The 15,477-nt window shown below is 38.7% G+C and overlaps 1 protein-coding gene and 1 long non-coding RNA gene across 5 annotated transcripts in view; one reads left to right on the top strand and one right to left on the bottom strand.

The window, feature by feature from the left end:
• Positions 1 to 15,477, bottom strand: part of LOC116849656 — a 293,934-nt gene that overhangs the window by 95,791 nt on the left and 182,666 nt on the right. The window lies entirely within an intron of this gene.
• Positions 1 to 15,477, top strand: part of LOC116849652 (transcription factor Sox-1a) — a 218,211-nt gene that overhangs the window by 99,571 nt on the left and 103,163 nt on the right. For all 4 annotated transcript variants that reach the window (XR_004379186.1, XR_004379185.1, XM_032827012.1 and 1 more), the window contains exon 2: positions 12,874 to 12,948. Coding sequence is in view for 2 of the 4 variants with exons in the window: in XM_032827012.1 (XP_032682903.1) it covers positions 12,874 to 12,948 (75 nt within the window). In the remaining 2 variants the exon portion in view is untranslated. The remainder of the gene's footprint in view (positions 1 to 12,873; positions 12,949 to 15,477) is intronic.

Here is a 15,477-nt window from a genome sequence, read left to right as displayed (position 1 = left end):
CCCCCCCCCCCAGAACTCGAAAGAAATAAAATTTTGAAAACAAAATCTCTTTTGTTTCCAAAATTTTTTTTTATTTTTAAAAATTGTAAAGATTTTATTATCGATTGTCTCACGTTGTAAACATGAAAGTCTACCCTGAGTAATTAAACGGGATTTAACTAATTGAATATAGCACATAATACCCTACGATACTTTTATCGTAGATAAAACCCCAGATATTTTTATAATTATCACGACGTGAGATAATCGATAATAGGAACTTTGCAGTCTTTTTTAATTTTATTGCAATCTTTGTAATCTTTCTAATTTTATTGATGAAACAAATATACGGTATTAATCGTGAAAGTTATATCACGCAGTTATATGAATGCTTTGATGCAACAAAAAATATACTAATTGCTAATTACTAATTTACTAATTTGAAAATATGTGTAATTTAAAAGTGACACATCCAGATTCTCATTTTATGTAATATATTGTTTTAGTAATGATATTTTTTTCGTATTTCTATCTCGTCAATTTGTGCGTAAAAATATTTAAAGTAAAATATTTTAGTAAAAATATTTTTATGTGATAAAAATAAGTGCTAATATGTGAACCACTCAATAACTTTCACTCAATAACCTTCATAAACCGATTAGTAAAGCTGCTACCAAATTTACGTACAACAGTCTATGTGGAATGATATCATTGCGTCTCGTTAAGTTACGCACAAAGCGTGATTAATTGTTGCTCTTCTCCCTGAAGAAATGAACGGAGATATTCACGAAACTCTAAACTCCCTAACCACTATTCATTAACACGGAAGCCAAATTGAGTGTAATTAATCGCTAAAAAATTGCTTGTACGTCCAACAGAAAGCCATTGAATCGAGATGAAATATATATGTACCTCGAATTGCAAGTCTTCAACGTATTTTTTTAGTAGTTCGGTCATCAGCTGAACACTTGTGCAACCAATAGAAATCGGCACGGCAGTTAACGTGTTAATAAAGAACAAAATTAGGTTCTCCCGAAGTTCTACCGAGTCCAAGAATATCGGTCGCGTAACACGCGCTACGTGCTCGCACGAATTAATGCCCGCTGATTAATTACAAAACTGCAAAATCGACGCGGGAGACATTCTCCGTTCGTTTCATTCGCGCGCTGCAACGTCGATATTCGCGGAACAATGTCTCGCGGATAATGGATCCGTGTGATACCTCCGCGTCTCGCAATTTTTTACCGTTCACCTTTACCTGCGCGAGACAGGCACGTATGCGTGCATACAAATGCAATCGAGGGCGAGGGAAGGTGAGAAGGAGAGAGAAGGATCACGAAGGTGGTCCGCGTTCGGTCGAATCCAGGGGCACGCGAGCTTGTTTGACACGGACGTCTATTTTCGCCAAGGTGAGGCTATCCGCGCTCGTCAAGGAAAGGGTTACCGAGCCGCGTCCGCGAACGATGATGACTAATGAGCCGGGGTGGTTTAAACAAAACGGCCGGCGTATCGGCGCGGACGAAATTGCCACGGCCACCTACCGCATTGCAACCGGTGCGCTCCTAAACAAGAGGCCGCCATTAGGCCAAATGACTCGAGGCAGCTAGCTGCTTGTGATTAAAAGGGCGATTTGTTACGCGTGATACCGACGCCCGGGCGTCCTGAGTGAGACGGCCGGTCGAGATTGACCCCGCTCTGCCGCGTAACTCGCACCTCGGCACCGAGGTTCCGTCTTCTCGCGCCTTTTCCCGCGTCCCCATTGTTCCTGCGGCCGTGGGACGAGGAGGTGGGCGATGTTGTTGTACGGATATTTCCTTTCGACGACGGTGCGTTCCGCGAAATTCGGCTCGCAATGTGCTCGGTGGCATTTTCGAGTGGTATACCTGGCGTTCATAGCTGATCACGGCGATCCGTTACTTTCGCCGACGCAATTATTGTCTGGCCTACCGCGAGCATATCGTATTACTGACAAAGTACACGGGAAAAATTGATTGACTAAATTAACGCGACAATAAATGAATCATTTTGGTTGAAGGAAACAGAATTTTGGATTCTTAGGATCGAATTTCGTTCGTGATAACCTAAAGAAAAATGTTTCCTTCGGTTAAAACGCGTTCAACTCGCTCATTGTCACGTAAATCCTAAAGCTAAATTTGCTTCATGAAAGACAGAAATTATGTTTCCTTCCACCAAAACCCATTTGATTCGTCTGCTATCACGTTAAATCAATAAATCTTAAATTTAAATTTGGTTTATAAGAACCAGAAATTTTGTTTCCTTCAACTAAAACGCGTTTGGTACGCCCATTGTCACGTTAATTCAATAAATTTTAAGTTTGAATTTGGTTCATATAAGAACCAGAAATTTTGTTTCCTTGGACTAAAACGCGTTTGGCTTGTCCATTGTCACGTTAATTCAATAAATCTTAGAACCAAATTTAATTTGTCAAAATAAAAAATTCCATTTTCTTCGACCAAAATGTATTCAGTTCGTTTATCGTTACGTTAATTGAAAAAATCTTGGAACAAAATTTGGTTCATAAAAATAAATAAATTCTGTTTCCTTCGATCAAAATGCGTTTGGTTCGTCCATAGTCATATTAACTTAACAAATCTTGCAACCGGACTTGGTTCATTTAAACTAATAAATTCTGTTTCCCTCGACCAAAACGGTTCCTCTACTGTTTAGTTGATCAACCAGACTTTTCTCTCCGTGTATGTCATTTATTTGATTTGCCTGGAATGAAGAAAATATACTGTCGCTGTCTGTACTTTTGTCAAACGATAGAACACCGAGTGAAATATTCAACGCGCCGATTACAACGTGACGATCGATTCTACGGCGCGACGCGTATCCGAAGGCTGTCGACAGGACCGCTTCTCCCCGGCGAGGAGTTAACGAGGGGGCTACGCGCCATTACAATTACAATCGTCATAAATATTTAAATAATGCTCGTTCACCCTGATTTATGCGTAACGCCGGCCGGAACGAGAAATCGCGTCGGATGTCACCCTCCCGCCGCCCCTCCGCTCGTCGCGTCGTCGGCATGGGAATTTCGACGGGGGCAGGTGAAGCATAATTAAAGTCGCGCAGCGCGCCGCGCGTTCCCTCTTTATGAGAAATCCGTGGACGAAGCACCTGCCAAAACGACCGATCGGTGCGCGAACGAAGCACGTGAACGACGTGATTTCGCTCTGCCATTTAATAACGCCGAGGTTGTGGGAACCCGGTCACGGGTGGAATAACCACTCCCCTTAAGTACAGTGATTACGCGACGGGGGACACGGTATTTGCGCAGTACTATGCGAGTCTTATACAGGGTGAATCATTTATAATGTTAATGACAAATATCTCGTGAAATATGCGCCATATGAGAAAATGTTATAGACAAGATTTGTTTGGCATTGAAGGGGACACAAGACGACACTATCAGTTGTAATATAGATGGCGCTACTATAACTCAAAATATTAACTGTATTTTTTTTAATAATAATCCTCATTTTTTATTGCTTTATGTGAAAATAAGAACAAATACTTTTTATTCGGAATATTTCTTTTTTATTAAATTATTCGAGATAATCGACTTTAAAGAAAGGTCATTCGTTTTATATCTTCATATGTCACATTCTATTAAAATAGAAAGACATTGACAATAGATTAGAAAATTAGGGTAGGCACTTTTATTATGCACTAATGACTTTATTGTACAATGGTAAAATAGTATTATGTATATTTTTGGATATCTTATTGGAAAGTCACTTCGGCGACTTTTCATCTTGCTCATATCCGTATTGAAAATATAACCAGCGAAATTGATAATTTTTTTTCTCTTAGTCCGTCTGGTTGGCTCACAGTTTGATTGTCAAATTATATTTCCTACGGTCAAGCTTTATGTTAATTTTGAACATGCGTCAACTCTAAGCCAAATCGAACCGTTCTGGAAATATGACAGTTTCAATCAAACTAAAAAGTTAACAAATTTTTCTCTTAGTCTGTTTAGTTTGCTCACGGTCTGATTGTCAAATTATATTGTTTACAGTCAAATCTTGTTAACTCTAAACTTGTGTCAGTAAAGGGAGTCTAAGTTAAAATATTTAATATACTGATATATTGTCAACATACTTTCATGACGATATCGGAAAAAATTTATTAAAAATATAAATGATTTATTAAAATTATTTCGCAACCAATTACTTGGCTTTTATTGGTCGAACTTCTCAGGACTAAAGAATTAAAACGCGCCGTCGTGATTTTTTTCGCCGGTGGCGGATGAAAAATCGATAGATTAACCGCGATATTCTCGAATTCGCTGCGAATTGACGGATTCAGCGGTGTGCAAGACAGAAATCTCCGAGGAAAGGCTTCCTCGGTCGAAAATAGCGAGCATCCAATCTTCGTATAAGCTTTGATCGATGACACCCGTGCCAAGAGAGGACGAGTTCGGCTCGTCGTCTGGGAGGGGGTGGTGGCCTCGGGGGTGAGATTGCCTTGTCACCTTGACAAATGGTTGGAGAACGAAAGTACCAGTCAACATTGGAAACGCCCCGCCTCGATCGTACCGATCCCTTAAATTTTCTCTCTCTTTCCTTTTCCCGCTCGTCCACCTGTGCATTCTCTCACGTAACGTTCGGAAAACAGCGGGGTCGCGCTACCTTGCCGTCGACGAATTGATCATTAAACATCGACAACTTTGACAAATAGGTGCGACCCCTTAGCGAGAAAATCTCGTTTAAAATTCTTTCTCACCGTAGAACATTATGTTTCCTCAAAAACATGCTTTATACGTGAGACGCAAGTTTTCAGAGAATTTCACGTTTGCAATTATCAGACCCTGATAAAGGGGAGCCCCTTTCCTTGATAAAGTATGTGGGCTAAAATATTCACAATAATCTAAATCAACAAATGTGATTTTGATCTGAAAGTTATAAGGTTGGAATTTTCCACGCTCGATTTTGGAAAATAAAAAACTAAAACAAAAAATGATTAAATGACAAAAAAGTCTCAATGACAGACACGAATAAGTGTATTCGGGATTGGTTTGGACTATTGAGACATCAGTTCAGCATTATACATCGGTAAATACTTAGAGATACACAGCTTAATCAGACCTTGACATATGTTGTCAAGGTTATGCCATAGAGTAACCTTCCAAATGGTCGTATAATCGTTAAGCATTGTTCTTTAATTATGATTGACCTGCACGCAGAAGTCATCGTTGTAGGTCTGAACGCATTTTCTACTGATGAACTGATGAAGTGCGTCAAATGATTACTATTACGAACCTCATGAACCTGTATGATAATTCGTTATGACAGGAGCCAAAATGCCAAAACATGAGAGACAATCGACATCACAATTGGAAAGTCCAAGAAAACGTAAATACCTTCATTATATTCTTATCTATCAGATAAGAATATAACAAAAAACCAATATTTACCAATACCTTCATTATATTCTTATCTATCAGATAAGAATATAATAAAGAACCAATATTTACCAATATTTACACTGTGTACTTCGTTACTTCGGCTTCTATCATAACCAGTAAATAGTTAACAATTATGACCATTTGACGCGCTTCCAACCCCACCAAAAAAAAATATGTTCGAAATATATTCACAAATGAATACACAGTTTTTCCGCTAAACGCTTGTTACTTAACACTGTTCATTGTTTTCGCATTAGTATGACGTAGTAGTTAATGAATTAAAGAAATTTGCATTCGCAATGTCAAAAAAAATTAACAAAATATTACTTAGTAACGACAAGCTCTCTAATGAGTCTCAAAATAACGTGTTTTTATTTGTACCGATTTGATTTCATGTTGCTGAAGAGAGTTCAAGTTTAGACTGAGGGATTCAAATTTGGTAATAGTCCAAACGGAAAACAGTTGACATTGATTGTTTATGACTTTTAAGAGGTATTTAGAATTATATACTTCATCATGCACTGACAATAGCGTTTGGCACTTATTTGCCTAATACTTTTTTTTGTTGCATTTCTCAGAGAACCTTGATGTTCTTATTTGTTTATTTGTTCAATGCAGGTTTCAGACAAGAGTCACTATCGTGGTGTCTCGTTCTAAATTATCGCTTGGTTGGAAGTCACTGTATCTAAAGGCGCGTAGTATCTAAAGAGTGAAAAAGTTATTGCCGAAAGAAGCGTGATATAACGAATATAATGTTTTTACTACGTGTGCATAAGAACAGTAAACGTGGAGAGACTCTACATTACCCATTGACAATTCAGAATTAATTATAATATTTTACCGATCTTGTTTTTACTACGTGTAAGAACAGTGAACGTGCAGAGACTCCACATTTCCTGGTAATTTAGGATTGATTGTAAATTGATAGGATTGATTTTGTCGATCTTAATAAAAATTTGAGAAAAAGTACCTACTTGTTAAAACTAACGCGCGTTTCACGATTCTGCTTTTTCTCTGTTCGTCTCACAACAAACACACAAATACATAAACATCGGCGCATGGCCGATATGAACCTTGGACCAACTTGTGAGCCGGTCTCCCCTATGCATAAATAGACATAAACTGGCAATGATAATGCATCTCTCTGCTACATCCGCCGCCGGATATACACCGGCGTTACACTTTCGGCAAAACGGAAGGCGCGCGGCCGCCGCGCTCGCAGTCACGACCGAAAATAGAACGAAAGCTGCGACTGTCTATTAATTCGAGTTCTCGCGCGGCTGCGTTACGCTCCACTTGAGAAAGGAATGTGCGATCGTCATTCCGCGTGATCTGCTGTCGCGGTGCGATTGTCATCGGCCACGGTGCAACGGCGCGGATCTTGTGGCCGCTGTGGCTTTGCCGATTACGATGAAACGATGCTAATCGATGCCTGATTACACAATTATGCGGTTATGGCGCGATCGATAATCAGGGAAAACGTTAGCGCCTTGGATCGCACACGGATTTCTTCTTGCGTTCTTACTTAGAACCGACCGATAGAGAAGAACAAAGGAACATCCCCGACGATATTTTGCTCGGCAAAATTGTGCTTTTTCTCGCGCACGCGCGCGAGATCGGGGGATAATGGGAGTGCGTGCGGAAGATCTGGTCAAATTGGCCGTGCGTTTTGTTCGTGTGTTTATTGTGAGGAATAGAATAGAGAGAGAATCACAACAAAATGTTGCTTTTAAAGCACGGAAGAAATGCCTACCTAAAAAGATGTAAATTTGGCAGCAACTCTACTAGTGGCGATTTGTAAAGGTTATATCTCTTATAAATGGTTCATATGGCATTCATATGATATACAATGACAAAATTGGGAAAAATATCAAAATTTGCTCAAAACAATATATTACGTAAAATGTAACTCAAAAATCTTTGAGTATAATTTTCAGTGAATTTATTACTGCACCAATAAAATAAAAAAATTATATGTAATTATATGTTGTATAATGTAAATTGAACGATCAATTCAATGCGTGATATATTTGTTTTATGTGACTGTAATTTTAAAAATTGTATACGGAGGGAATGTTATAGTAAAAATAATTAAATTTTGTAATTGAGGAATAGATCGACATTTTGCAACAATTTACTGTTCTTTTATTTCATATTTGTATTTATATTTTATACTTTAGTATTATATTATATTTAATATTTGTATTTTTATTTATATTTTATATTTATATTTTAGGAACTCTAAAACATGCCATTAACAAATTTATTGTATTTTTAGTAAAACTTAAAATGTGTTCTTTTGAAAAGAATTCATATAAAAAACTTTTTTCATATGAATTCTTTTCAAAAGATTGTAGGTAAGGTCTATTTTTTGCTAAAGAACACATTTTAAGTTTTACTAAAAATACAATAAATTTGTTAATGGCATGTTTTAGAGTTCCTAAAATATAAATATAAAATATAAATAAAAATACAAATATTAAATATAATATAATACTAAAGTATAAAATATAAATACAAATATGAAATAAAAGAACAGTAAATTGTTGCAAAATGTCGATCTATTCCTCAATTACAAAATTTAATTATTTTTACTATAACATTCCCTCCGTATACAATTTTTCATTATCATATTGTGATAATTATTAAAGCAAGAATAAATAAAAGAAGGACCTATGAGAGTCGAGCGCTAGAAAATTAGGAGAAATGAGAAGAATATTAAAAGGTCATTTTCTATTTTTTATCATTTTCTATTTCCCTTTATCTATTTTTGATAAAAGAAACATTTTAGCATTCCTTTCCTACACTATTTCTTCTATAAATATTTAGATCTACATTCTAGATTATCTCTTTCTGTTAAAAGCGTTTCTAAAATTACTTATTGACAGCTCGTAAATCATTTTTAGAAACTTCTGGAGATAATAAAGGATCCAGAATAAACTGTAGATAAAATGGATAGCTAGTATCTTTCTTGGGCAGACTTAACCCGGCCTTGCCTTTTGGCTTGCCTTGCCTTTCGGTCTTTATCGCTAATATCACGACACGATGCAACATCGTCTCCTGAACGAATCGCCGTAGTCTGTGAGCAATCTTGCGATCGTGAACGCGATCGTCCTTCGTGCAAACTTCGTGTTCGCGTGGTCGGGCCGAGCCACCGCGGCAATTCTCTCGGATTACGAGCCGTTGTCTCCTGCTCGCGTTGTCGTCGCACTGCGAACTTCCGCGAATGCAAATGCATCGCGCTGCTCAGCGGCTTTTTACATTCCGCGGCGCAATGTAACACGTAAGGTGCGGCCCCGCAACATTGTTCACCGTCCAATTTGTCGTTCTGGGCGACTGTTCATTCCGTACGATGTCTCGCGTCTCTCGGCAAAAATTCAACCACTTCGGTCCGCTCTCATAGTATTCTTCGAAAAGTATGGTTAAAAATCGGAATAGAGTAAAACCATAGAAGGAGGAGGGCATACTAGGTGGCGGCGGGACGCCGTGCGTTCGAGATCTGCGTATCTTTTTCGTTCCAGAAAGAGAAAAATATCGAGAGCGCGGCCTTGCTAGGCCGGGACTCGAACCCGGGTCTTTTGCTTGTCGGGCGACAACTGTTGACACTCAATTATTGAGCTTTCTTGGGTCATTAGCATCCTGGGAAAACTTGGTTTCTCTTGTGACCTACGGCGATATTGTTCTAGGTATGCAACTCTCTTTTGAAATTATAGACGAGAAGTTTAACACATTCACTACCGCGGTTTATTTAAAGAATCCTTTCCTACTCATTTTTCTCTCTCATATGTTCTTTTATGTAGTTACAGACTTAATTTGATAATATGGACATAGAAAAAAAAATATTTGCCGTCATACATATGTGACGCTGACCTCTAGTGAGAGATCGGTGCATCACACATATGTGACAAATATGTGACACATATGTGATAGCAAATATATGTTAACTACAATACTGGTCGCATGAAATACTAGTTTTTCCCTGAAGTGTCAATAACTAAGGGGATGTCAATGATTGAATGTTTTATCTTGTTTATCCTCTATGTTTAGAGACTAACAGAAACTAAGTTAAAACAACTAATTATTGACATTCCCTTATTCATTAGTCATTGACACTCTAGAAAAAATGTGGCTTTTGAGACCAGCATTGTAATGGAACTTCTTGCCTACGCTTATTACCTCAAAAAGGAATTTCACAATTAACTGTGAACAATCGCTACTAGCTTTTTACAAGAGAAAGCAAGTTTCTCTAATGTGTCAATGACTAAGAGGAGTCAATTGTTGAGTGTTTTATCTTATCATCTCTATCAGAAACTAACAAAAACTAGAGTAAAACACCTAATTATTATTGACACATCCCTTTAATCATTGATATTCTAGGAAAAATATGATTTTTTGCGAGCAGTATTGCAACTGAACTTCTTGCCCGCGCTCTCTGATCTCGGAAGAAAATTCCATAATTAACACTGTGAACAACCGCTACTAATTGCAAGAGAAATCAGATTTTTCTAGAATGTCGATGACCTAAGAGGCACTAGTAATTATCAGTGTCAATAATTGAATGTTTCAGCCGATCTTTATCTCGTGGCTCTGCGCTATTTGAGTGTCTTTCCGCTTGTGGTTTCCAGGGCGAACAATCTATCTGCCTAGCCAGCTACCTAACGGCAAGGGCGACATATTGCGTCGACCAAAAATCACATTCCTGTCTCGACCCCTCGAATTATATAACGTCCGCAGACGCCACGGCGAATTCACATTCCCACACACGCGACGCACGCACTCGCATGTACACGCGAGGGAGTTCATGGGGTGCGCGCGGTGGCAGGAGACTCACGCAAGCGGCACGCATGAATGCCTAATGCCTGCGGACAGTGATTTCCACCCTCGACGAGAGTGCGCCTCCTCCTACCTCGTCCCGCTTTCGATTCGCCCCGTCCACCCTTTCTGCGGGCAGATGGGGTTCTCACGACCCCACCCCGTCGTCTCACCTAGCCCCTCGCACTGACGATGTCGCTCGTAATCGGTGACGGTAATGCTCGCTGTCACAACACGCAAACATACACGCAAGCCACGATTGCTGATTAAGAAATCAAAGGATTACCGCCGTGACTATTCTCCGGATAATACGTTCCATTTCATTAGATATAGACATTATCCGTGCGCATAACGGCGAGCGCGCCGCAAATTCCAGCGGTTAATTCCATCCCGCAATTGAATAGGTTTGTTTCATATAGTTACAGTTTCTCACTTGTTACACAATCTTTCCTTTTTCTTCTCTCTTTCTCTCTTCCACTAAGTATCAAATATATATATAGACAGATGTATATAAATTTGATTGCAACTCCTCGAGACAAAATTTTAGCTCTATTTTTTACTGAACTTTCTAACATTCTGTGCATTCTGAAGGATCAGCGTAAATAATACACATGGAAACCAAAGTTTTATTTGGCGCCTACAAATAAAAAAAGCAAGATACCACTTGTAGATTCTAAAATAAACCTTTCTGCTATTAAATTAAATATAATTCCCTTCCCTATTTAATTAAATAGAATTAAATGAGGTTGATATAGAAATATATCTTCAAAATATTAAAGTAAACATTAAATAGAATATTGAAATCGAAAGTAGGGACAAAATTTTAATTCGGGTTTATTATCCGACGTAGAAATATATCTCCCGTATAAGTGATTCATACGGCGTTTATATTTATCACATAGAATAACGAAATGGAAAAATACAAAACAAAATTATTAGAAATTTCTCAAAACAATACGTCATAAAATATATGAAAATCTGAATGTAACTCTCAGCGAATTTGTTGCTGCATCAATATAACTAAAAACTTACATTGAATGATGTAAATGTAATGATTAATTCAGTATAATATATTTGCTTCATAAATATAATTTAAAAAATTGTAAAGCTTCCAACGACTGTCCCACGTTACGATAATCATGAAAGTCTCTCTAAGTACAGTCAGCGTCATATATGATTCGTACCATTTCCTAGGCCAAAAGTTATACGATTTTCAATCTTACACGTAACACACAAGGTTGAAAATTGCATGAATAATTCTAGTTATAATGGTAAGGTTGTAAAAGCTTTAGTTATATGGTATATCAACCTTATGCATGTATATACTGGGGAAGACCTACTTTATATTAACCGGCTGTACTTATTTTATTTCAGATGTAGACTTAATACAGCTATAAATCGTTTTCCTTTCCTTTTTTTATATTTTTGTATGTTATTTAGATTATTTTTCCTTTCCTTTTTCCTTTCCTTTTTTATATTTTTTTATGTTATTTACGATACCTATCGTGTGAAAGGAAATATCTTCTGCGTGAATAAATAAAATCATAATAATAAGATAATATAGCGCGATTTCGCGGCATAATCTCGATCACGTGATTATATCCGTCGACGTGTCCAGTTGTCACCGAGAGACGCAATGTGCTAAATTCTTCACAGTCGTCGATTCTCCAGCGAGAGACTCCAAAAGCCTTACTGAAGACTCCGCGACTCTCACAAGCGACTCTGATAGAGATCTCTCGCGCTGAGCGCGTCTCACTCTCTCTCTCTTTCCGCTGTTTTCGCGTCTCGCCCCATATTACTTAATTCACGCGTCTCTATTCACGGCTCTCCGATAACAATTACTACGTCTGCTTGTCCGGCGAACAATATCGGCGAAAATCGAGAGCGGCGACGGTTTTTCCGCGCGTCGCTGTCAACGGCGCTGTATCGACGGTAACTCGATAAAGTCGATACGAGAAAGCGTCCTCTCGTCGAAAAGGGCGGCCGATAAATCCTAACGGATAATGTATCGATGTATCGCGGAGTCACAACGCGTGGAGGAAAAGAGGGAACGAGGAGAGCAGGTAGATAGACAGATAGACAGAGATAGATAGATAGATAGATAGATAGACAGGTCGAGAGAGAGAGAGAGAGAGAGAGAGAAGGAGAGAAAGAGAGGAACGGTTTCGTTATTACGTGCGGGAGGCATATTGCAAATAAATGTATCGACACACACGTCGCGCTCTACACTCGGTCGTACACGGGTCTACACCTTGTCACCATCGGCGCCGCCCTGCGCTTCGTTACGCGCGTATATTATTCATCCCGCGTGTCGACTACGTTGAGACGATAATGGCCGGTTGTCGCTCGTCTATCTTTACTGACGTCACTGTTAACAGGTTGCTGACGCACCGGGGTGAAAATAGGTATGTTCTGCCGACTGCCGACAGCCTCGTCGTCCTCCTCGTGGTCGTCGTCGTTGTCGTCGAGCTCGTTAACTGTTTCTGCGCGAGAGCCGGGAACCGTATCGTTCGATGGAAGTCGCGCGAAAGCATCGTATCGTTAATTTGTTCGCGATATTAGTTACACGAGTATACACACGAGTGTCTCGTATCGATGCACAATGCGCTCCCTTCGATCTGGTGTTAATGTACGCTCGGTCGTTTCTGTTCCAGGCCGGATAGCGATCGCAAGATGATGAACCCAGAAACCGGAGTATGCTACACGGAGTCCGTAGGAATCCGAGCATGGTGAGTAACAGTCAATTATTAAGCCTGAGCAAGATGGCTCTTTTTATAATGTACGGAATAATATCATTCTGCTATTAAGAGAAGCAATTACTCGATTGACTCTTCTTCCTTTAACCTGTAGACTGCCGGGAAAACCACTTTTGTGGCTTTGCACAAATCTCAAAATTCTACGCCATGTGTATGTTATTTATATAGAAAAATTTTTTAGAAAAAAAACTACTTTTTAATGAGAAAATTCCGGCAGCCTAAAGGTTAAGTAACGGATATAAAGAATATTTTCTTGATAATAGTTTCAAAATATATTCATCACAACTTTTAGAGAAACTCATTATAATATAATAAATAAATTTGGAGAAACTCATTATAATATAATGTACTCGAAAGAAGAATTTATTCTCTTTACAAGAGTGTTACATACATACATAAAATACATACTGCATTCAAGTAAATGATACTTCAAGTATTTTATAGATTCATATATCCGCAAGCCTAACATAAGTTCGTATTATAAGCATCAAATTTACCCGAACTATATTCTAGATACTAATAAGTTTAGCATTTCAATCGAGAATATTAAATTAAAACACAAAACTCGATCCGCTTATTACACAGAGTCAAACAAATTTCTTTTCCGACAAAGTTCAATAGTGTTCTGTAAGAGAATGAATTCTTCTTTTGAGTACGCGATAATGAGCTTTTCTAAAATATGTAATGAGTGTATTTTAATCTTTTGGGGACCACTTTATATATGATGGTTGGGACACGTGTCCCAGTGTCCCCAAAGAATTATGACTATCATCGAGAAAATATTCGTTGAAGACAATCATTACTTGAAAAAAAAAAATCAGGTAAATAATTGTTTTTCTTAATGGTGGAAAGACATTTTTCTGTGTGTAGACTTATAGAATAGACTGTGCGTACTCTTATGGGATGGCTGATGACAAGATCAAAGTATTAAGATATGCCAAATCAAGTGCTTTCTCTGTCACATAGCACTTTAAGAGGGAATGTTCTGGGGAAACAAAAGAGAGAGTGAAACAGTGAAAGGAAGAAAGAACGCATTGACCTAATAAGGACTAGATATCCAGTTTACCTTTCTTAATCTTTCTGGAAGAAGGTTTCTGATAAGGACCAAATCTACATTCATATCTATATTCACCTATATTAATGACGCATGTCGGGAGATAAGAAACAGTCACGATGTTCTTCGTGCGGCTACTCTGTCCATTTTAGATCGCAGTGCGCGATGTGTCACAGTCGAAGGACGTCAATTCGAACAATTTATGTGACTTTTTGTTCAATCATTTCTGTTTTTATAATGTTTGATTTGTTGTTTGATTTATTATCGGACTTTCCTTTTCAATAATAAGGCATTTAAAAAATTGTGACTTAGATCTTAGCTTTGAATACTTGTACCTAAATAACTATCGTGCATTTCACCCGTGTTTGTAGGAAGTTCTCTGCTTAAATTTATTCCAGAAACAGGCTCTCTTAAAATGTACAGTTTGTCATGAGACATCTTATATTTATCTTATCTAAATTCTTTTGTTCTAATAGAACAAATAATTACTTTCATGAAAAATTTTAAGAAAATGTGTGTTTTGCTATTTGAAAAATATTTTATATTAGTACAAAAGCTAATATCTTATTACAATACACATTGAATAAATACTTTTTATATCTTAGATTTTTTTCTCTCAGTGTACTAACACTGGCTTCATCCTTCCCACAGCAATGCACAGTCTATTCTACATGTCTATGCTTCTCCTCCTCTTCAAGATACACGTATTCTTATGGTCGAAATTGCGCGAGCAATTTCATCCCCGTTAAGCCAAACGTGGTGCGTCCGCCACGATGAGCGGCGTGATCCTCCGATAGCGTGATTTGACTATTTTAAGCGGCGCGGCGTTAAACAGCGGACGCGTTTCCGAAACAGCGGGCACGAATTTCTGTATAATTCGCGCCATTCACTCGATTTTGTGGAAAAATCTATTACGCCGTTATTCCATCGCGCGGAGTTTCCTCGCGCGTACTTTTCCTCTCTCACTCTTCTCTCCCCCTGCCTCCCCCCCTCTCTCTCTCTCTCTCCCTCTTCTCTCTCTCTCTCTCTCTCTCTCTCTCTTTCTCTCTCTCTCTCTGTTCTCTGCTCTCTCTCCCTGGCCCTCTGGCCCCGTGCTGCACTCGTGAGGTAATTTGCCGCGACCGCTGATGTATTTATAACAAAACGAATTAAACTCGGCGCGCGCTGCGCGAGCAGGTAACAAAACGCAACCGGCCGACAAAACCCCAGGAATAAAATACGCAAATATTTGCGTGTTTAATTTGAATCTCGCTTTGGGGGTCGAGCACACAGCGGCGTAACGGGAGGGTTAATAATGAAATGTCGCATTGCAAATGTCGTCAGGGGGTGAGGGGAAACGGGAGAGTAGCAGGGAGTTGACCTCCTCCTCCTCCTCCTCTTTCTCTTGCACTTCCCTTTCTGATACACACACATTCTCTCTCTCTCTCTCTCTCTCTCTCTCTCTCTCT

Source organism: Odontomachus brunneus, unplaced genomic scaffold (assembly GCF_010583005.1).
Source record: "Odontomachus brunneus isolate Ranch 3 - 2012 unplaced genomic scaffold, Obru_v1 Obru_scaffold_123, whole genome shotgun sequence".
Lineage (NCBI taxonomy): Eukaryota > Metazoa > Arthropoda > Insecta > Hymenoptera > Formicidae > Odontomachus > Odontomachus brunneus.
This window is presented reverse-complemented; position numbering and strand designations above follow the sequence as displayed.